The 19,064-nt window shown below is 39.9% G+C and overlaps 1 protein-coding gene across 10 annotated transcripts in view; it reads right to left on the bottom strand.

The window, feature by feature from the left end:
• Window positions 1–19,064, bottom strand: part of PHKB (phosphorylase kinase regulatory subunit beta) — a 130,392-nt gene that overhangs the window by 104,135 nt on the left and 7,193 nt on the right. For 6 of the 10 annotated variants that reach the window (XM_083626002.1, XM_083626003.1, XM_083626005.1 and 3 more), the window contains 2 exons: window positions 5,347–5,436; window positions 1,700–1,838 (listed from right to left, as the gene is read on the bottom strand). In XM_083626002.1, the coding sequence (XP_083482128.1) occupies window positions 1,700–1,838; window positions 5,347–5,436 (229 nt within the window). Of the gene's footprint in view, window positions 1–1,699; window positions 1,839–5,346; window positions 5,437–12,581; window positions 12,597–19,064 lie in introns of all 10 variants that reach the window. The other 4 variants (XM_083625999.1, XM_083625998.1, XM_083626000.1 and 1 more) reach the window with 1 other exon arrangement.

Below are 19,064 nucleotides of genomic sequence, written 5' to 3'. Positions count from 1 at the left end.
AGTAGTATACATGATACATTAGTTATACAACAAACAAAAAAACCAGTTTAAACCTTTTAAACACTCATACGACACAATCCTAACCAAATCCACTCAAAGGAAAGTACTGCTGAATACAACTGGACCAAAACACTGGTTAAGAATTCTGCTTAGGTGTAGAACCTGCTTAACCAAATTTAACACTGGTGCCAATGTGTCTCCTATGTGTAAGGCTGGGGAAAGAGTGTACACATTTCCCATCTCTTGATTGTGGTAAAGGCAGCCCCCTTTGCCACATTTTCACGTGGAGGAAATAGTCAGGCAGCCTACATGGAAGGAATGGAAGCCTAAATTTTAGGTAGTCAGAAAGCCTAACTAAAAACTACATGGAAGGAATGAGGTGAAGACTTCTGGAAGCTGAATCGTTCTAATGAAGAGGCAGAGGACATGCAGTGGCACTTGTAGTAGAAAGCCAGAGGATGATCAAGTCAGATTAGTCTGCAGACATTAATGCCTGCCTACTCTACTAATGCTCCCAATGTAATAGGTATATCTGCCAAGTGTGGGAGGGACCAAAGCTCAGCAGTAGAGCACATGTGCTGCATGCAGAAGGTCCAAAATGCAACCCTCAGCATCTCAAGCAAAAAGGATCCAGCAGAAAAGCGCACAAAAGATCTCTGCTTAAGACTCTGGCAAGCTACTGCCAAACAGAGCAGGCAAACCTGGGCACTCGGTCAGAGTGTAAGACCAGGACACACATATATGTACCACTAGTTCACACAAGCTATTTGCACTAGTTCTCCCCAACCCAGATGCTTAGGTTTTCCTATAGGAAAGTATCCCCACACACAAGACACACAGAAAGGATTGAAATTGAAGCAATTCTGTAGCGCTGCAAGACTATGATTAGAAAATCAAGTGCTAGTTATTAGGGTTTTCAGAAGCTTTCTTTTCCTTTTAAGAAAATGAACTATTGGAGTGTTTTTAAAATTAATATTATTGTTACATAGAGAGTGCCAATATTTGACAGACAAGGCAGCTCTATTTGCTGAAACAGCCTCTATAATTAAGGATGGGGGAGAAATTGGGGTCAGTTTTTGATGACTGGCATGGAACTCTGCTGATCAAATAATTTCAATGTATAATAATGATGTAGATTAATTACATAAATTAACTGTTTTATTCAGTTGTAAAAGAGTTTAATGGGTGTTTTGAGTTATTTGGGTATTTTCAAATATTACTTTTGAATGTTTCATTACTGGATGTATACTGCTGTGAGTCTGCATAGTTTAGCTACTTGGTGCTTACTGAAATGGTCTCAAGAAAGACTCAAGAAACTGAAAATGAGGAAAGGCAACATGACTTTTTAGATGCAAATTGCTAAGCCAACAATCAGCTATGTAAGAATGACCGCTACTGCTTACAGAAGCCAAGGTAGTTGACCTTAATGATTTTCCATGGATAAAAGTGATGCTAAAATCTAGTGAGGAGATTCTGGGTTGCTAAGATTTGCAGGGCAGAAGACAATGATTATAATACAACAACCTGAGACATAGTGCATATAAATTTTACAAAACTTTGTGGTGGCTGCTCACCCCCACTCCATTGCCACAAATGCCTTTTTAGCATAAGAAGGAAGGAAGGCTGGTCACTAAACATTTTAGTGGACTAGTAACTTAAGTGCATTGGACCACACAAACAAGAACTCATCCATTTTTACCTGTATGCAAGTGCCAGGGCCCAGGCGCAGGCAGCGCAGTAAAGACTGTCATGTATTTTTGCCCTTTGGTTGTCACCCAGTGTTTTTGTAGGAAAGAGGCCAGTGGTTGGACTTTGGAAAAGTAACACTGTTGACTTGACTGCCAAGATAAACAACAATTATTACTATTACTTCAAATTTATTCCAGTTTCAGAAAGTACAGTATTTTTAAACAAAGGAATACGACCTGCAAAAACCAGATAACATGGAAAAGGAAAAGTGAGAAAAAATAAATAAGTTAATGATGTTGCAAGGAAAAAGATGCACATACAAAACTGAATATCAGTTTTCACCATTTCCCCATGTTTCTCTATTGTTTTTTCTTTGTGCCTTTTGCTCTGGATCTGTTCTTGGCAACATCTGTTGACTGCTGTTCCTAGGCTTTGTCTACACTACAAAAAGCAGTTTAACTGTGACAGCATCCCCTCAAGGAACCCTGAGGACACTAGTTCTATGAGATGCCTAGAGTATGCTATCACAGAATTTTCAGTCCCTGAACAAAGCTACAACTCCTAGTTCCTTTGGAACTCTACATGGAAACAAACTGCCATTATACCATATATTTTAGCATACCCCAACACCTAATAAGAGGCAAAATCCTCCTTAACACTTGCTCATCCTGCCCAGTAGCAAAAAATAAAAAATAAAAATTATTTTACAATGCGTCAGGTGCAGAGTTGGCCATGTCTATGTTTGTTTTATCCAGTTTGTGTTTTTAGTTTAATGTAATCTTACTATCTTCTTTATAACACCTTTAGTTTAGATTCTTCCACTTTTTATGCTTTATAGAAAGTTTAGTTATTGAACAATCACATTCAGAGCATTATACTGGTACCTCAGAACAGAATACTGAAGAAATGCCCTTCCATGTGAAAGCTATTTATGGTTCAATTATGGCTTCTGGGGGGAAATTAAAATAAAAATCTTTTTTACTCTGTGGATAGTCTTCAGTCCCTTCTCTCTTTACAAGTAAACTTTTATTCAGTATTTATATAAAATGCCTACAAGCAATGAAAACCATAAATTTTAATTATTCTCAAGGAAGTTCTACCAATAATATTTTAAAGTTTATTTTAACTAGGCTAGAGGTTCCAAGAACAGCCCATTACTACTTTAGAAGGTCATTTTATAACTTCTATATTGGGAGACAGATGAAAAACAATGATGGATTTATTTAATGTAATATAGAATGTAAAATGAACTGGAATCTTGCTCAGAGAAGGAAAAACCTGTTTGTCTGAATATGCTGTTTCTCAAATAATAACAACTTCATCATTACAACTGGGCTCCAAAGAGCTTCTTGTGCTATCTGAATTGGAGAAACAGATGCCCAATTTCTTCTGATTTCCTCCTCTGCCTGTAGCCCCTCCTGCCACAACACCATGTCCCATATCACCATTGGGAGTAACTTGGGGTGGGATGCAATCCACTGAGCTGAGAAGAAAGAGGCAAAAAAGCCCTGCAGTCCTTGGTGTTATTTCCCTAGCAGCACTCGTGTTTCATTGCTTTATCACAACAACATCCAAGTGGGTATTGTCACAATTTCACAACGCCACATGTCAAAGGAGCCAAGACTGGTAGCAAAAAAAAAGGTGGCAGGCACACCACAGTCATCCTGGCTTGCCAAAGGAGGGAGAAATTGTTGCAACCAATTGAAGCTGTCCATCACTGTAGTGGACACCGTAATCTGGCCACAACAGCTACCAAGCACAATAAGTCAGCAGACCTGTCTGCTCAGAATTCCCCCCACCATCTCTCTTTATCTGACCTGCCATAATAAAAAATGAACATTCATTTAAAATATTTTAAACTTTAAGATACAAATTCTTTATATTTGAATTTTGCCAGCTGGGTCACTCAAGTGAAGGCACTTCATCCTAGATTAGGCTGTCAATTTTGAATAATTATGAAATGACGGCATTTATAATTATGAATAATTTTGAATAATTATGAATACTTTTGAATAATTATGAAAAGGATAGCAAAGAGCAGCAAGGTTAGCCATTGCCAAGTTTTAGAATTTAAACTGGATGGTCTGTGTGAGAAGCTCTACTTGAAGGTAGTGTTGTATACAGTACAAGTACATCTGCTTGACTGTTTGATGTTGCACTGTCATTGCTTATTTTTTGCCACTGAATAATTAAGCTCGCTGCTCTAGTGGAATCCTACTCTGGCAGGATTCAAACAAATGGGTAGGCATTCACTGCTTGAAAACACAGCACATTTGAGCAGGCCGTATGGCTCACTGTTGGTTGCTTATTGCCTTAATAGATTTAACGTGACAGAACAACTGAATGTCTCTGAATATAAGCAATGTTCAGTCCTGAACAAATATAATCTTAGTCTACATCAGGGGTCGGCAGACTAAGGTTTGCAGGCTGGATCAGGCCCAACTGCCTTCAGGATCCGGCCTGCAGACTGTCCATAGATCGGCATGGGAATTCTGTTCGTTCGGCCTGCGCCATTTTCCCCCCTGCGCCATTCCATTTCCCTACCTCTCCCTCACACACAACGCAGTGGCGCCTCCTCCCTCCTTCCTCCTGGCTTCTTCCCGCTCTGCCTAGAGGAGGAAGGGAGCTGGGCTGAGCTGGCTAAGCACCATTTTAAGCAGCCCCTCTCTGGAGCCAGTCCTTTTGCGCCACTCATCTTCCCTCCACCGGCGCCCCCCTGGTACTCCTGTGGGCCAGAGAGTAGAGCAGACAAGTTCTCTCTGCCTACCCACGAGAAGCAGCGGTGGTGGTGGCAGCAGCAGCAGCCCCAGTGAAGGAAAGCGCAGCGGCTGGGGTTGGGGAGGAGGATTACTTGCCCCCCTCACCTTTTCTTCCAGCCCCGCCCCCCCAGTGCCGCTTCTCCAGCCCACCACAAGGTCTGAGGGACAGTGGACCGGCACACGGCTAAAAAATTTTGCCGACCCCTGGTCTACATGGTACTTTTGATTGAATATGTGAAAACAGGTGAGCATTGCTACAATGTAAACACCTGTACTTTTCATGATCCCAGTGATATTACAAGAACGTAGAACTGTGTATTCAAATTACTTCTTTTACTTTTCAAAAAATAAAGGCAAAGCGGCTGACAGTAAAAGAGGGAAAAAATAAAGCAAAACAATAAAACAATCAATAAGAAATACATAAAGCACAGCAAGTATATCAGCAGAAAGAAATCAGCAAGAAACTAGGGTATTTTGCCCAGCAACATAGCAGAGAGAAGAAAGCACAGGTTCATTTGCCCCCAAAGGAAGTTCCTTAAACAGCTAACTGTGACAGAAGATTAGCAACAACAACAACAAAATAGGGACCAGGCAGACTTCCCTGGGGGAGGACATTTCACAGTGTTGACATCATAAAGGTCCTGTTCTTGTCCTCAGCTGGTGGAACTCAGAGCAAGACCTTCAACATGGATCAGAATGGAGATAAATGGGAGGAGGTAGTCCTTCCCTAAGGTATTCAAGTTTCCAAACCATTTAAAGAACATTTGAATTTTCACCAATACTGATGGTTCCACAGGATGAGACACAAAAATTGTGATTTCCTAATTGTTTAAATAAGTTACGTTCACAAAAAGTAAACATATTACTTCCAAAACAAATTGCCTCTCCTTTGACTTACCTATCCGATAGTAACTATCCAGCTTATCCCACAGACTTTCTCCATCTGGCCTGGGAAGGTTAATGCTTTTAAGGGGTTCATATACAGAACCTAAAGGAAGAGATTATAACACCTAGATTAGAATTACAGCAGTAACATGAAATTAAACCATAAAGATATTGTCAAGAATGCCCTTTTATTCATTTTCATGTATGCATTTTCAGTTTTATACTTCACCTTTCTAACAGCCAAGGTGGCTTACAAAGGATTAAAAAAATAAAAATAAAACCAGCAACAATATTTTGAAAAGATTTTTAAAAAGCCTATAGTAACATAAAATAATGTGGATAAACTACTGAAAAGCTTGCTGAAGAAGCAGTCTATCTATAAGCAAATAGTGAAGGGGCCAGGCAAACCTTCTAGATCTTGGGTACCACAGCTGAAAAGGCCCCCACCCCAAGAGTGTGTTGGAATAGAGCCTCATATTCATATCCAATTCTTTGTATCTAATCACTGGACTACTACAATGCAGAAAATTGACAAACAAAAGGAACTCCAGATCTACAAATGTAACACAAGTTAACATAAATAAAATTTGTGCAAACCTGAATAAATGAAATTAAAAGTATAGACCAATTTAAAATTCTGAATTTTCCTCACAAAATACCACATTATTCTCCTTTTAAAAAATAATCCTAGGTCTTCAACTTTTTAAAACCGAACGGATAAGGACAGTCAAAACGGGGCCTATCCCTGTGTATTCCTTCTAAAACAGCTAAAGGAGTCAGGATGAACTAAGCTTTAGTACAGGAAATCCCATCTGGGAATTTCTTTTTTTAAGTGGGGGTACTTCCACAACAGACAGAATGCTGAAATTTGGTACACTAGGAGCAGAATTCACCAAATGAATCCATCAAATGAAGCCTTGCGCAAGAGCTTTCGCTTGTGTAACCAGCCTGCCCCCATCCTGCCCCCACAATTGACTCAGGTGGAGGGGGAAAACCCCTACAAGAACACACAGGGGAGAAGGGAGAGTGGCTCGTTCTATCTGGCAAGTGGATATGCCTGAACAGACAGAACACATGTGACAGCTTGACAATGAATGCAACCCAAGGCGTCCAAGATACCGTGATTACTAAAACCACCTGAAAACAGCATATTTACCTACAAAGTACAAATGTTTCAGTTCCTCATAATAGCAGTCAGTGCTCCATCTAAAAAGTAGCTGAGCCACATGGTAATGAATAGAAGGGTGAGTGAGAGTTCCCCCTTCTCCAGATGAACCAGTTGAAGAGAGCGGGAGAATACGGGCTGTGAGATGTACCATTGGGAGTGGATTACAACAGACAAGTCCTCAGAACCCCACTTCTTATCTCTAGTCCGGGGAAAGCTTGCTATTGCTATAGCCCCTATTCTACGAAGGGTTTTATTCAGTTGGCTAATACACTAACCTTCCTCGGCACTCTACCCCAAACCTGCAAAGCTGCACCAGTTTCTTCTCTTGGGCCTTGGCTCGCCACTGGGCTCTCAGCATGCAGCTTACCTGCAGTGTGTTCCCCTCTTGGAGGTTGGCGGCCCCAAGGAGGGTGCTCAGTCAGCTTCTAGGACACCCAGCAGTGCTCCCTCTGCCTCATTTTTCTGCCCTTACTCTGCTGCTCTGCTTGGAAGAGCCACCCACCAGCTACCTCTGCTCTTTGTACAGTCAGGGAAATGATAGAGAAGGATCAGATGGGTCTGTCTGCCATTGCATGCTGCCTCTAGGCTAGTCTTGTTTACATCCAGTCGGGCTGGCTAAGGAGGCAGGCGTCAACCAAGACCAAAACCGCAACAGCAAGTTGTAACTATGTTTACTACCTTGCAGTATTTTTCTTCAGCAATCAGTTTTCACCAGAAAGAATAATTATTTGGATAATTATTTGCAGAGCCTTATAATGCACAGAAGAGACAAACATCCATTCTACACCTTTACAATAACGATAGCTATATTATTTCCTTCAACATCTGAAAACTTATTAGTTCTAAATAAAAGTGTATGCAATAATTTCATTTTTTTCTTTATAGGAGATAAAGAACTTCAGGTACTGGATGAAGTGTCAAGGTTGATTTTATTATTGTTTCTATAATTGTGAAGAATAGAACTGTTTGTGCTTCCATCCACTTCACTTTGCCTTTGTATTGCCAACCTTGCTCATTAAAATCAAGAGACTAATTACAATCGGTAACTAGCTAAATATATTTTTTAAAGTCTGTTCCTTGAATAATATATTCATAGCTTGTGTATATGGGCTATAAAGATGGATGCCTCTCTAATTAAGCTTGATGCTTCGTGCTCATTTTTTCAATGGAGGTAGAGTAAAAGATTAACTATGTGAAGCACTAACAATGGATTGATTTAGAACAAGTAAACATGTGGTTTAGATGCAATGCCAAACAATGGTATAACGTTACATGCACAAGCAGACTTAAGTGCTTCTACATTCCCCTCCCCTTGCATACAACAACAGATTAACTTAATTCTGGGTCCTTGACAAATCACAGTTTGCCAAACCATCCACACTTGGCAAGCTATAGGTTGTGCATGCTAGTTGCCCTACAAATCAGGACTAAAATATGGTTCGTGATAGCATCTTATGAGGAAAATAGGGTGCTGTTCTTCCAGGTAAAGATGGCAATGAGTAAGGCTGTTTGGCCTTGAATTCTGCAGTCTGTTCTACTTTTAATTTGTTTTATTTTTAATAATGTTAAAGTTTTAAAGTCAGTTGGCTCAGCAGTTAATGTTAAATGCAACATACAGGCTAGGAGCATATCTGTTTTACTTTTATATGGGCTTAAAAGTCATATGTTTTAATTGAGGGACAGATGCTGGGAGAGCAACTGTTTTAACATGGTTTTAACATGGTGACTACATGAGCACAGAACCTCAGTGCTTCAGATAAATCGTCCAGAACTCCATTGCCAATTTAGTCCAGAAATCTATGCTGGACTATTGTGACTCAGCAACTGGATCAAGGGAGGCAGAGTTAAATACAAACCAATTGCATCAAGGTGTAATTAATATGTCTTATAAGGACAGCCCTGGTCCTTTATATAGCACGTATGCAAGTAACGGGGAAGGAGATGTCTTATCCCAAATAAGAGATTTTGCTACATATTCCTCTAATGAAAGCTTGGCTAACTGGTCAATTGATCTGGACTTGTTAAGAACTAATATATATGGCTCCCAGAAAACCTCAGCTCCTCCATATAATGAAACTTCAATTATGTTTAATAACAATCTTGGCATAATAGACTCTGCCACAACAGAGACTGAAACTCCCATACTGTGGAAAATTTGGCTAGAGCAATTAAGAATATACCGTATATGGTGCTTAAACCACTGGTGTATAAACCATATTCTGCTGGTTATAGAATCTGAACCTTGGGACTGGGGAAGCACGGAAATGTTGGGCATACATGGTTTGTTCACACTGGCACAGTCACCTCTGCATTCTTGGAGATGGAAACAGAGTCAAGAGAGCCAGCTTGCTGTCAAATGTATCCTCAGTTGCCTCCCCCAAATGGGAAGATGTTGTGCTGACAGAGGAAGGCACCAGGATTGGCTCAATGGCTTGTGACTTTGCACCTGGGACATCCAATGTCACAGGAATCAGGATGGCCTGCTCTCCAGATAGCCCACCAGGATCTCCCCTGGATCTGGATCTCCACCTCCCAATCCACTGATGCCCTCCTCCAGGTCAGACTCCATGCACTCATGACAATAGGTATCTCTACCAACTAGCGATAACACTACGTTTATGATGAAATGGAGCTTGCCCACAAAAAGTTTATACCACAGTAAATCAATATTCTTTGCTGGTTTTGCTGAAGCAGACCAACACAACTACCTCTCTAAAATTTGACATGTTAAATTATATAGTATGCATCTTACATTTATTTGTCAGTCAATAAGTAATTCCTTAATGTTATACTCTCAACATAAAAACAGTTTTAAGTCACAAGTTTTTCTATCAATGCTTTACCCAAAAAAAAATCAGCTATACAAAATGTAACCAAATGTCTTTAAAAATAAAAATCTATTTCCACTCTAACTTGCTGACACATTTTTGTAAAAACTTCAATACTTGAGATCAAGAGAACAAGTGGCATAGCTCTAATATTGCATTTACTTAGCATGTTGATGGGGGAGGGAGGGAGAGAGGAGCCACAAAACATGTTTTTGCTATCATTATCATGGTTAGGAAAACTGGTCAGTACTTTGTATACTGAGAAATCCTGTAGACTATTTAATATGAACACAACTGATTAATTCTAATTAAAATGAACCCTGATGTCAGTTTACGCAGTCAGCATGTATAAAGAATAGTCCTAAATACAAACATGAAAAGGTTTGCTACATAGTAAAGTCACCAAATTAAACAACAGCCCTTGTAAAGATTCAGCAGAAAATGAGTCTGTATTACTGACTAAACGAATTCAGCAAAATAAAGGTAGGACAACTGCTATTAACACTATCACCTCTACAGAAAGTATTGTTCACTATTCTATGCAGCCTAGTTCCATAAATACACATGCAAAAAAACTGGAAAACAAAGTCAAAGCACACTTCAGTATTCAAGGTTGCACTTGAGTCAGTTCAAAATTAGACAAAACTAATTCCATATCAATGAGACATAATGGAAATCAGCCATGTACTCTCAAGTCTTTGATGTATCTAATTTGATTACTCCGTGCTGCTTCTTCCACTTACAAAGAAAATTGCATCGTTTTAACTTGAAACATCACCTTCCATTTTCATGGTGTCTTATAAGAGAACTTACGAAAGAAAAGAGGTATTGACAGAAGCCTCTGATTTGTATTAATTTATTAAAATATGTTTGCTTGCTTGACCACACAAGCTCTTGAGTGTTCACTGATTGGAGGTTCCACTGCATTCCTCCACTGGAGGTTTCATAATAAAGAGCAATTCTACCTAAGAAACCATATGAAACCTGCAGTTAATCATTTTGCAAATCCTTTTACACACACTGAGAAGCCATGATTTGCTACAACAAATATACGTGTGCATTCACCATACATTTGTTTATTTGAAGGCATTTGTATTTTGATTTCAGGTAAAGCTGAGATATTGAGTGTAATCCACAAAGAAAATAATAGCATGCCAGCTGGTGATTTTGCAAATTTCCTCTTACTTGAATGCACTATTGCTTAACAGTTTTGAGATTTTATACTTGAAGACCATAGGGGAGCTCATACTTGGGCATTTTTCTCCTGTTGAGGGTTTACATTTTAGACCTCCATGCCTGCCTTGCTCCACTATTGCCCTAATTCATCTGAAGCTAGTTGAAACTCACAGATTTGCATTACAGACCAAAATACATCAGGCAATGTTCACCAACAAATGTGTATAAATTAATGTTTCCCACGTGGGAGGGGGGCTGCATCGGTAAAAATATAAATGTAAGACGCACTCTGGTCTTGAGGCTTACAAAGCACTTAAAGAAATAGCAATAACTATGAAGTCAACAAATACAAATATTTTCCCAAAATATCCTGATACAATTGGATTCAAATTCAAATGTTTCTTTCCCAAACAATGAGATGAGCTAAGACCAAGGTCAGTGAAGCAGGACAGTTGCCTTTTACTCTAAACCAGCAGAGCTTTTCAAAGACTTCACATCCATATATGCCATAGGTTCTTGTAGGGAGAGAGTTTCCATTTGGACAGTAAGTTCTCTGTTGCCCATGGGAGTAGCCAGGATTTTTATTGGAGGGGAGGAGGACTTTGTTAGGGAGGACAGGCCTTCTGTGGGGGGGGGGGGGGAGAACCAATGTGATCGGTCAGTTAGTTAAGTATTTCTATTGTTTTACTTAAGCTAGTGGCAGCTCCCTCCTTTCCCCTCTTGGCTACACCCTTGCTGCTGCCCCATTCTGCCCCGGGATTCCCTAGGAGGAGCTGCATTGCTCCATGGAGGAAGATTCCTTCTACAGTGGTACCTCGGGTTAAGTACTTAATTCGTTCCGAAGGTCCGTACTTAACCTGAAACTGTTCTTAACCTGAAGCACCACTTTAGCTAATGGGGCCTCCTGCTGCTGCTACGCCGCCAGAGAACGATTTCTGTTCTCATCCTGAAGCAAAGTTCTTAACCTGAAGCACTATTTCTGGGTTAGCGGAGTCTGTAACCTGAAGCATACGTAACCTGAAGCGTATGTAACCTGAGGTACCACTGTATTTCTATCTGCCTTCTCTTCCTACAGCTGCAGCTTACTTTGCTGCCCACCAGGCCTGCATGCAACACCCCAACAAAACAGAGAATAATGTCAGGGTACATCTTCTGCAGAAATATACAATCTAGATCCATAGTAATGCAAGACAAGAAAAGAGACATTCTTCTGAAAGCCCTGCATTGCATTGCAACCCTGATGGTTTAAAATGCAAGAGGGCTTTGGGAAAATGGCATTAATTAGTTCCTTTCTAGGTTTAAGGAGTGCATTAAATACCCATAATGAATCTCAAATTAACTTACTTTCAGCTTGCCTCTTGCCATTTTGTTGTACATAATCAATTATTACTGTATAAGCCCTAATAGTGCATCAATGGAAACATAAATTAAATCAACCCTTCATGCTCTTCGAACAATCCAAAAGCAGATTTAGGCCATCCAAGTTACAAGATTGGAAAAACACACAGACAAGACATTCTACATTAAAGAAGAAAAAACATCAAAATCAACTTGATCTTAAGTTTTCAACTGTAAGTTGATTTGTCCCAAGTTTATTTCACAAGTAGCTTGTCCTATACAAACATTTCATGTTGTTGTTTTTCAAAATATTATGAGAAGTGTGGTCATGAAACTGCCTTACAAGGCAGCGACTTATAATGCAGTGTCACATTTATGAGTCTGCAAACATAGTTGTGGAAGTTCAGTGCAAAACTTCAGTTCAGAATCCAACAAGGCGAGACCACAAAGTAAATTAGGATTGTGCATATCATAAAATGGCTGTTACAGAGAATAAAAACTGTTCCTGGCATCATTTGAAATAAGAACTATAATTGTATTTAAGAAATATGATCACCAAAGATACTAATGCAAGTTGTAATGCAACATTAACAGTACTTTTCCACCTCGCCACCAGATAGTCTTATTCTAATACCAAACAATGGCACCCTAAAAAACAGTCCTAAAGAAAGCCTATTAATAATGTAGCAGAGTAGATTACAAAAAGAAATGTTGTCATTGCAAAATATATACACTTACCAGGAAATCTGCCATCTGCAGCCAACAAAGAAATAAAATAACTGTTGTTACAATCACAGCATTCTCTCTCTCTCTCTCTCCCTCTCTCTCTATATATATTGACAATGGGAAAATTTCAAGCAGAGAAACCAGTCTTCAGTGTGTCCATTCAATACATCAATTTCCTTTAATCATGTAGCACTAGTGCACAGTCTACACTGGTCTCCTCTTGATTTTCAAAGCAGATGCTGAGAATAGTCAAAGTATCATATATCGCCATTTATTCCCAGTTATAATTTCTGACTAAATGTAAACTTGCTCTAAAATATAAACTTTCCCTCATTCACTCTGTTCAAAGACATTACTCATACTAATGAGAGGAAAGATGCAAACAGCCTCAGTAGTGAAGCCACTACTGGGAAATGTTTGAGCACCGTGACCATTTATTCTTATTCCAACACAAACAAGAGGTAAGATCACCGCTTATAAATTCATGCAATTCCTTTGAAATGTGGGGTGCAAAATGAAACACAATGATAGACTTTCTTTGAGAAGATGATAAAATCTTTTGTCATGTGACTACACCAAATCCTTGCCCTGTGATGGCTTCCTATTTATTAACACATAGCTACCACATCAGTTATTTTAAATTACCCAGGGACACTGAAGATGTTAACCAGTATCAGGAGCTGGAACTAGAACCAGTAACTCTCATCTTCCTGGGAAGTAATGTTCTCTCTGGATTGGCTCAACCCACAGAGACTGGCCAGTGGATCCTCCTAGACAGAAAGGACTATAAAATGGCTTCCTGTTTTGGTTGGGACTTTGCTTAAGTAGCAACCATCTACCAGGCTCTGCTATATTCTGGTTTTCTCCATTGGCTCTGACTTTTGGCTTAATAACTCTGGTCTGGCCCTTGGAATGGCTCTTTTTTGCCCATAGCAGATAGCTCAGTCATGACTACCAGGTGCTTTTAGCCCAACCAAAAATCTCCCAGAGGTGTGGTTACACATGTAGTGGACTCCGGGATCCTGTAATCACACACCCCTTAGTAGTTTGGTTTCTTAAATGCATGAACATCCTTTCAGCTTGATTGAATCCTGTGTTTATGGCATGCAATTGTGAATTATAGGTGCCTTGAAGATATCATCCCAACTGCCATTCACAGGGTTAGCTAGCCAAAGGTGCTGTTAAAATTAATGATCCCGTTAACTCAGCTCAGGCTCATCCCTTGATCATGTAAACAAATCCAAGGTTGAAACAAGTTAATGAGATCATTTCAGAATAATTGATCCAGCTTCGCAACCATTTCAAAAGTGAAAAGTAAAATGGGAACACCATGTGAATTTAAGACTTGTACACAGATTAACAGTGACCTGTGTTTCTTTATAAGTAACCAAATGTGAGAAACAATTATATCTTGTCTGGCCAGCAGAACACAAATCCATTTCTCATATGCTTCATGATTTCCAGACAGCTCATTCTGCTCAAAAGGATTTTAAATGGACAAAATATGTTGCTGTGATCAGACAGCTTAAATTCTCTGCTTAACAAATCCTATGTTAAAATTACGCTTAATCAGTGTTGCAATCTACTCCATAGCAACAAATGGAAGTCATAAACATGGGATTATGGTTTCACTGCAAAATCAAGCAGAAAAAGATATGTATAAATATCTTTCATAGCCTATCTTGATGATAAGCCAGGGAAGGCATATAATGAAAAAAGCAGTGTTTTGCTACAAAGCACTGTATGTGTCCCACCCACCCCCTTTCAAACATATTCTGTTGTGAAAAAGCTATTATCTATTTTATTAAAAAAATCATATCCAAATGTTCACAAATTAGCAAACATTAAGATAAGCAGAGAATTATATTCTTGATAGGGTGCTGTGCTTATTTTCTCATTTAACCAACAGCAAGTTTGCCAAAATAACAATGTTTTAGAAACACAGCTCCATTTTACAGGAAGATGAAACAGCCCTGGATTAGTAGCTGCCACATCCAAGAAAGATTATTTTACATTAGAAAGCATTTAGGCATTGACTTGGGAGGCTCTGTATTTTACTGGGCAACCATTAATGCACAACACAATATTCATTGCTCAGTCTCTGTATAGCCTAAGCCATTTATGTAGCATCAATATTGCTGAATGGTCATTATTTACAGCTCCATGCTACACAAGGGCAGTTCACATTGTCTTTTCAGACTATCTGCTGCAATTTCTGCTTGGACAACAGGAGGCAACAAAGCACTCTAGAAACAAACATTAGAACAGCGACTTTGACAGTTAAACCTAATCCTATGCTTTGTGGTAGATGAACCTAATGCCAAATGACCTTGATGTGCCTAGTGCTGGTGCTAAGCTGTCCCACAAAAAAGGTGGGCAGAAGTTGGTGGGATGGACCAAACTTTTGTGTGACAACAGCTTCAACAGAAGGTAGCATATAACTGTAGTAATACCTTACAGGTTTATGGTCTGATCTTATGAGCTGCTGTAGTGGGACATAACATCCCACTGGCTATGTGAGGTCAAAGCTGGTGTCCTTGCTCCAGCAGGGACATGACACAGATTAAGAAATCAAACTCTGCAGTAGAGTAAGGTCATTAACAGATCAGAATGATAAATATCCATATTAAAGGACAAAGAACTGTGTAGAAAAGACAGCTCTCTTTTCTCATAAGGCATTTTACGTCTTCCCCAAGCAATATGAAAAAGTTAGAAATTTCTCACCCCTGTCAGACACTCAAATATGTATGACTGAAGCTGTGGTGGTCTTACAGTATCCTAAAAACTACTGGAAGAGCCACCTTTATGTACCTGGCTTATTCTAAGATGTTGCTGCTAAAACAGGAAAGGGTTCACATTGGGTGTTATCCAACTAAGTCACACTGAAGAGTAGACCCACTGAAATCAACTGACCTAAATGATGAGTACATTGATTTAATTGTCTACTCTAAATATGATTTAATTGAATATCACCCATTGTAGATTGTTATTTGGTTTATAGATTTTGTTGTTGTTACAGGGACAGATCTTATGTCCCTCTGCAGTCACAACTAAAAACAGTAACTAGTTGCAGCAAGTACGCCTCATTTGACACTTTAAAGCAGGAGCTGTCAACATTTCAAGCCTGTCCCTAAAACCTATCAAGATTATAGCTGAATAATTTAACACAAAAGTGATAAGCTACATCAAATGACTGGCCCTGATTTAAACCTAAAAGCAGACCCAAAACTAGATCACATACTTAGTATGTATAGCACATATAGCTTGTTTAAAGCACTTCACATATATAATGTTGTAATCATTACAAAATATCCTGTAAGGTAGGTCAGTATTATTATTTCCATTGTGCACATCAACAGCTGGAGCTGAGAATAGCTGGTTTGTGCAACAGCACACAGTGACTGCACAGCATTATGTCAAATTGCAACCATATTTTCCTCAGTGTCTGCCATCAAAGACTGAGGATAAAAATCACCTGCTACTAAACTAAGGCTGCTATCCTAACATCTGGCCAACAGCAGGGTTCATTGAAGTGGCACCATCAGCATCACATCCACAGCCCCAGGACTTGGACCAGCCAGGGCAAGAGATAGACCAGCAGGAATAAAATGCCCCTTTGCTGTATCAGTCTCAGGTTCAGATTGGGTCCATTATCATAACATGCTGGCAGCAGGGTCGCCGCAGGATCTTCCAGGGTTTCTGCCAGCTTCTGCCCACCCACACGTTAGCCAGACACATTGGGGCATTCCTCACTGATGGGGTTTTCTGTCAATGGAAGATCTTCCATAACAGCAGAAGCCAGCATGGTTAGCAATAGTCAGACAGAGAGACACCACTGCCCCATCCAAATCCCCCCAGTATGGTGTTTGTGGTTTGGATTGCTCTAAAAATGTATTCACAGTTTTAAATGTTTCCTGTTATTGTTAAAGGTAACATGCTATGTTAACAAACTGGAATTCACCAAACAACTAAAATTGCAGTTTATAACTCTCCACTTTTCATGCTATTCTGGCAACATAATGTAAAATCCTTCATTATTCCCTGACAAGGCATGTTATCCTCCCATAGTTACATGTCTGGGCAAATTCATCCACACATGAATACCTAAGGATATTACTGTATATTGCCTAAATGGCTGGTTTACTTATTAGCTAAAGCTGAGTGGTCAACTGTTGTGTGGGTATAGGCTACAACTGCAAATGAGCCCTACTGTCTTGTATGTTATGCAAAATTCAATTTACAGTCTAGAACTGTGACCCAACCATTTCAACTAATGAATCATTTCATCACAAGGCTCACAGTAATTCCAATGACAGTCTAAAATTACACTGCTAATTTTGCAATTTTGTACTAGCCTCATAGAACAAACTTAATAAAGCTTATGACGAAAGGCTACAACTACCAGGACTTTTTAGTTTAGAAATAAAGGCAACTAGGACACATTAGTGAGATTTATAAAATTATGCATGGGGAAAGGACCATAGCTCAGTAGCAGAGCAACTGTTTTGCATGCAGAAGATGCCAGGTTCAATCCCCAGCATCCCCAAGGTGGGGCTAGAAAAGAATCTTGTCTGTGATACTGGAGAGCCACTGACAGTCAGTGCTGACAGTTCTGAGCTAGATGGACCAATGGTATGACTTAGTATATGACCGCTTCCTATGTTCTTATGCAGAAAATGGCCAGACAGAAGTTTTCTTCCTTCTCGTAACACCACATCTCTGGGTCATCCAATGGAACAACTTAGCAGGAGACACAGGCCACAAAAGAAAGTACTTCTTCACATAACACAGAACTTTATTATGAAATTCCCTGTCACAAGCTTGGATGGAGATTTGTGGAAAATAGGTTTATCATTGGCTATTTGCCATGATGGAAGCTCAAAATTCATAGGTGGTATGTCACTGAATACCAGCAGCTGAAGAGCAAAGGCAAGGGGGAGGCTATTTTTCTCATGCCCTGCTTGAGGGCTTCCCATAGGCATCAAGTTGGCCATTGTGGGAAACAGGATACTGGACTGAAAGGATCTCTGGTCTTATCCACAGGGCTCTTCTCATGATCTTAAGCATCATTACCGCTTGTGGCAATGCATATGAGCACAAAAGAAGAAACATTGTTATATTACTGATCATGTGGTTTTGCTTCACAGGTGATTGAGAACTTGTCCCGCTAGTGCAATGTGTGTGTGCTATAAAAATGAACATTAATGTATTTGGACTTTTTTACCTAAAGCTTTTCGAAAACCTCCAGCAATGCTGTAAGAACTTGCATACTGTGCACAAACCTCTGTAGTTGATAGCCCTACACCCCCCAGATGCATCTCTCTTGATGGTAGCCACTGAAGTGAAGAGAACACTTTCTGCTCTTGCCGCTTCAGATTATTATGGCTAAGAATGCAATAGCAATAATCATATTTCTCTCTCTTAGAAAGGGGGAAATTATTCAGCGTGCTGAAAGGAGTAAAGCACCCTTATTTCTGAAATCCTTATTTTAAATGTAGCTTGATACTTCTATATATTCATTGACAGTTTCTTTTTGCAAGAAGTTTACAAATCTGATCAGACACACAGGGCAAGATCCACAAATTCCTACATGGCTGCCTCATTTCCCAACCAAACTGCCAAACCCTGGCAAATCTCACATTGATAAGCAATTGTGCAACATCTACCAGAGCAGCCATAAACAGTCAGTAGCAATAGCTCCCAACAAGGAACTGAAAGCCTGGAGCACCCAGTAATGGGAAGAAAGGGGAATCATGGGCATGTGGTTCTTGGCTGTGGAGTGAGGTAGGGACGGGTGGTGATACTAAAACCGCTTTGACCATTAATTGCTGTGACAGGCGCAGCAAGTCCCTTTTTGCAGCATGAGGTGAAATGAGAGGTGCCCCCCACTCTGCTGTCGCTACCAGCACCAACACCAACACCATGCCACACTGCCTCTGCTGCTGCTGCTTCTCTGCCAGCAGCATAAACAGGGGGCAGGTTGGGCACCCACAGTGGTGCCAATGTGGGGGCTTCTACCACCTGTGGCAGCTGCTTCATCCCACCTCATGGATAGGCCAACCCTGCCTGGCAGTACAAAAGACAGCTCAAAATTGCTTCAAAATTGACAGCCACAATGTTTATTATTGACAGACTGAATAAAAAAAATTATAATTCATACTTCACCAAAAGGACCAAGGGTGGAAATATATGCAGCCCAAACCAAAAACATTAAAATTAAAACTATGTAAGACATAGTATAAAATTAAATTATTGTACCAATATGACCAGCAGCAAAAACAGAAATTCAGGTGTGTAGGATACCTCACCCTTTCCCAAAAGCCAGGAAGATGAGGCATGTCCGCACCCAAGTTGCACCACAGAGGAAAGATCATTCCAAAAGGCAAGGGGCCAGTACAAGGAAGCTCACCCACAGCCCTCATTAGCACACATTATAGCTCTTCTTATGCTAATAATTCAAAAGTGCATTAACAAGCAGTAACACACGCAAGCCTT

Source organism: Podarcis filfolensis, assembly GCF_964270895.1.
Source record: "Podarcis filfolensis genome assembly, chromosome: 8".
NCBI lineage: Eukaryota > Metazoa > Chordata > Lepidosauria > Squamata > Lacertidae > Podarcis > Podarcis filfolensis.
This window is presented reverse-complemented; position numbering and strand designations above follow the sequence as displayed.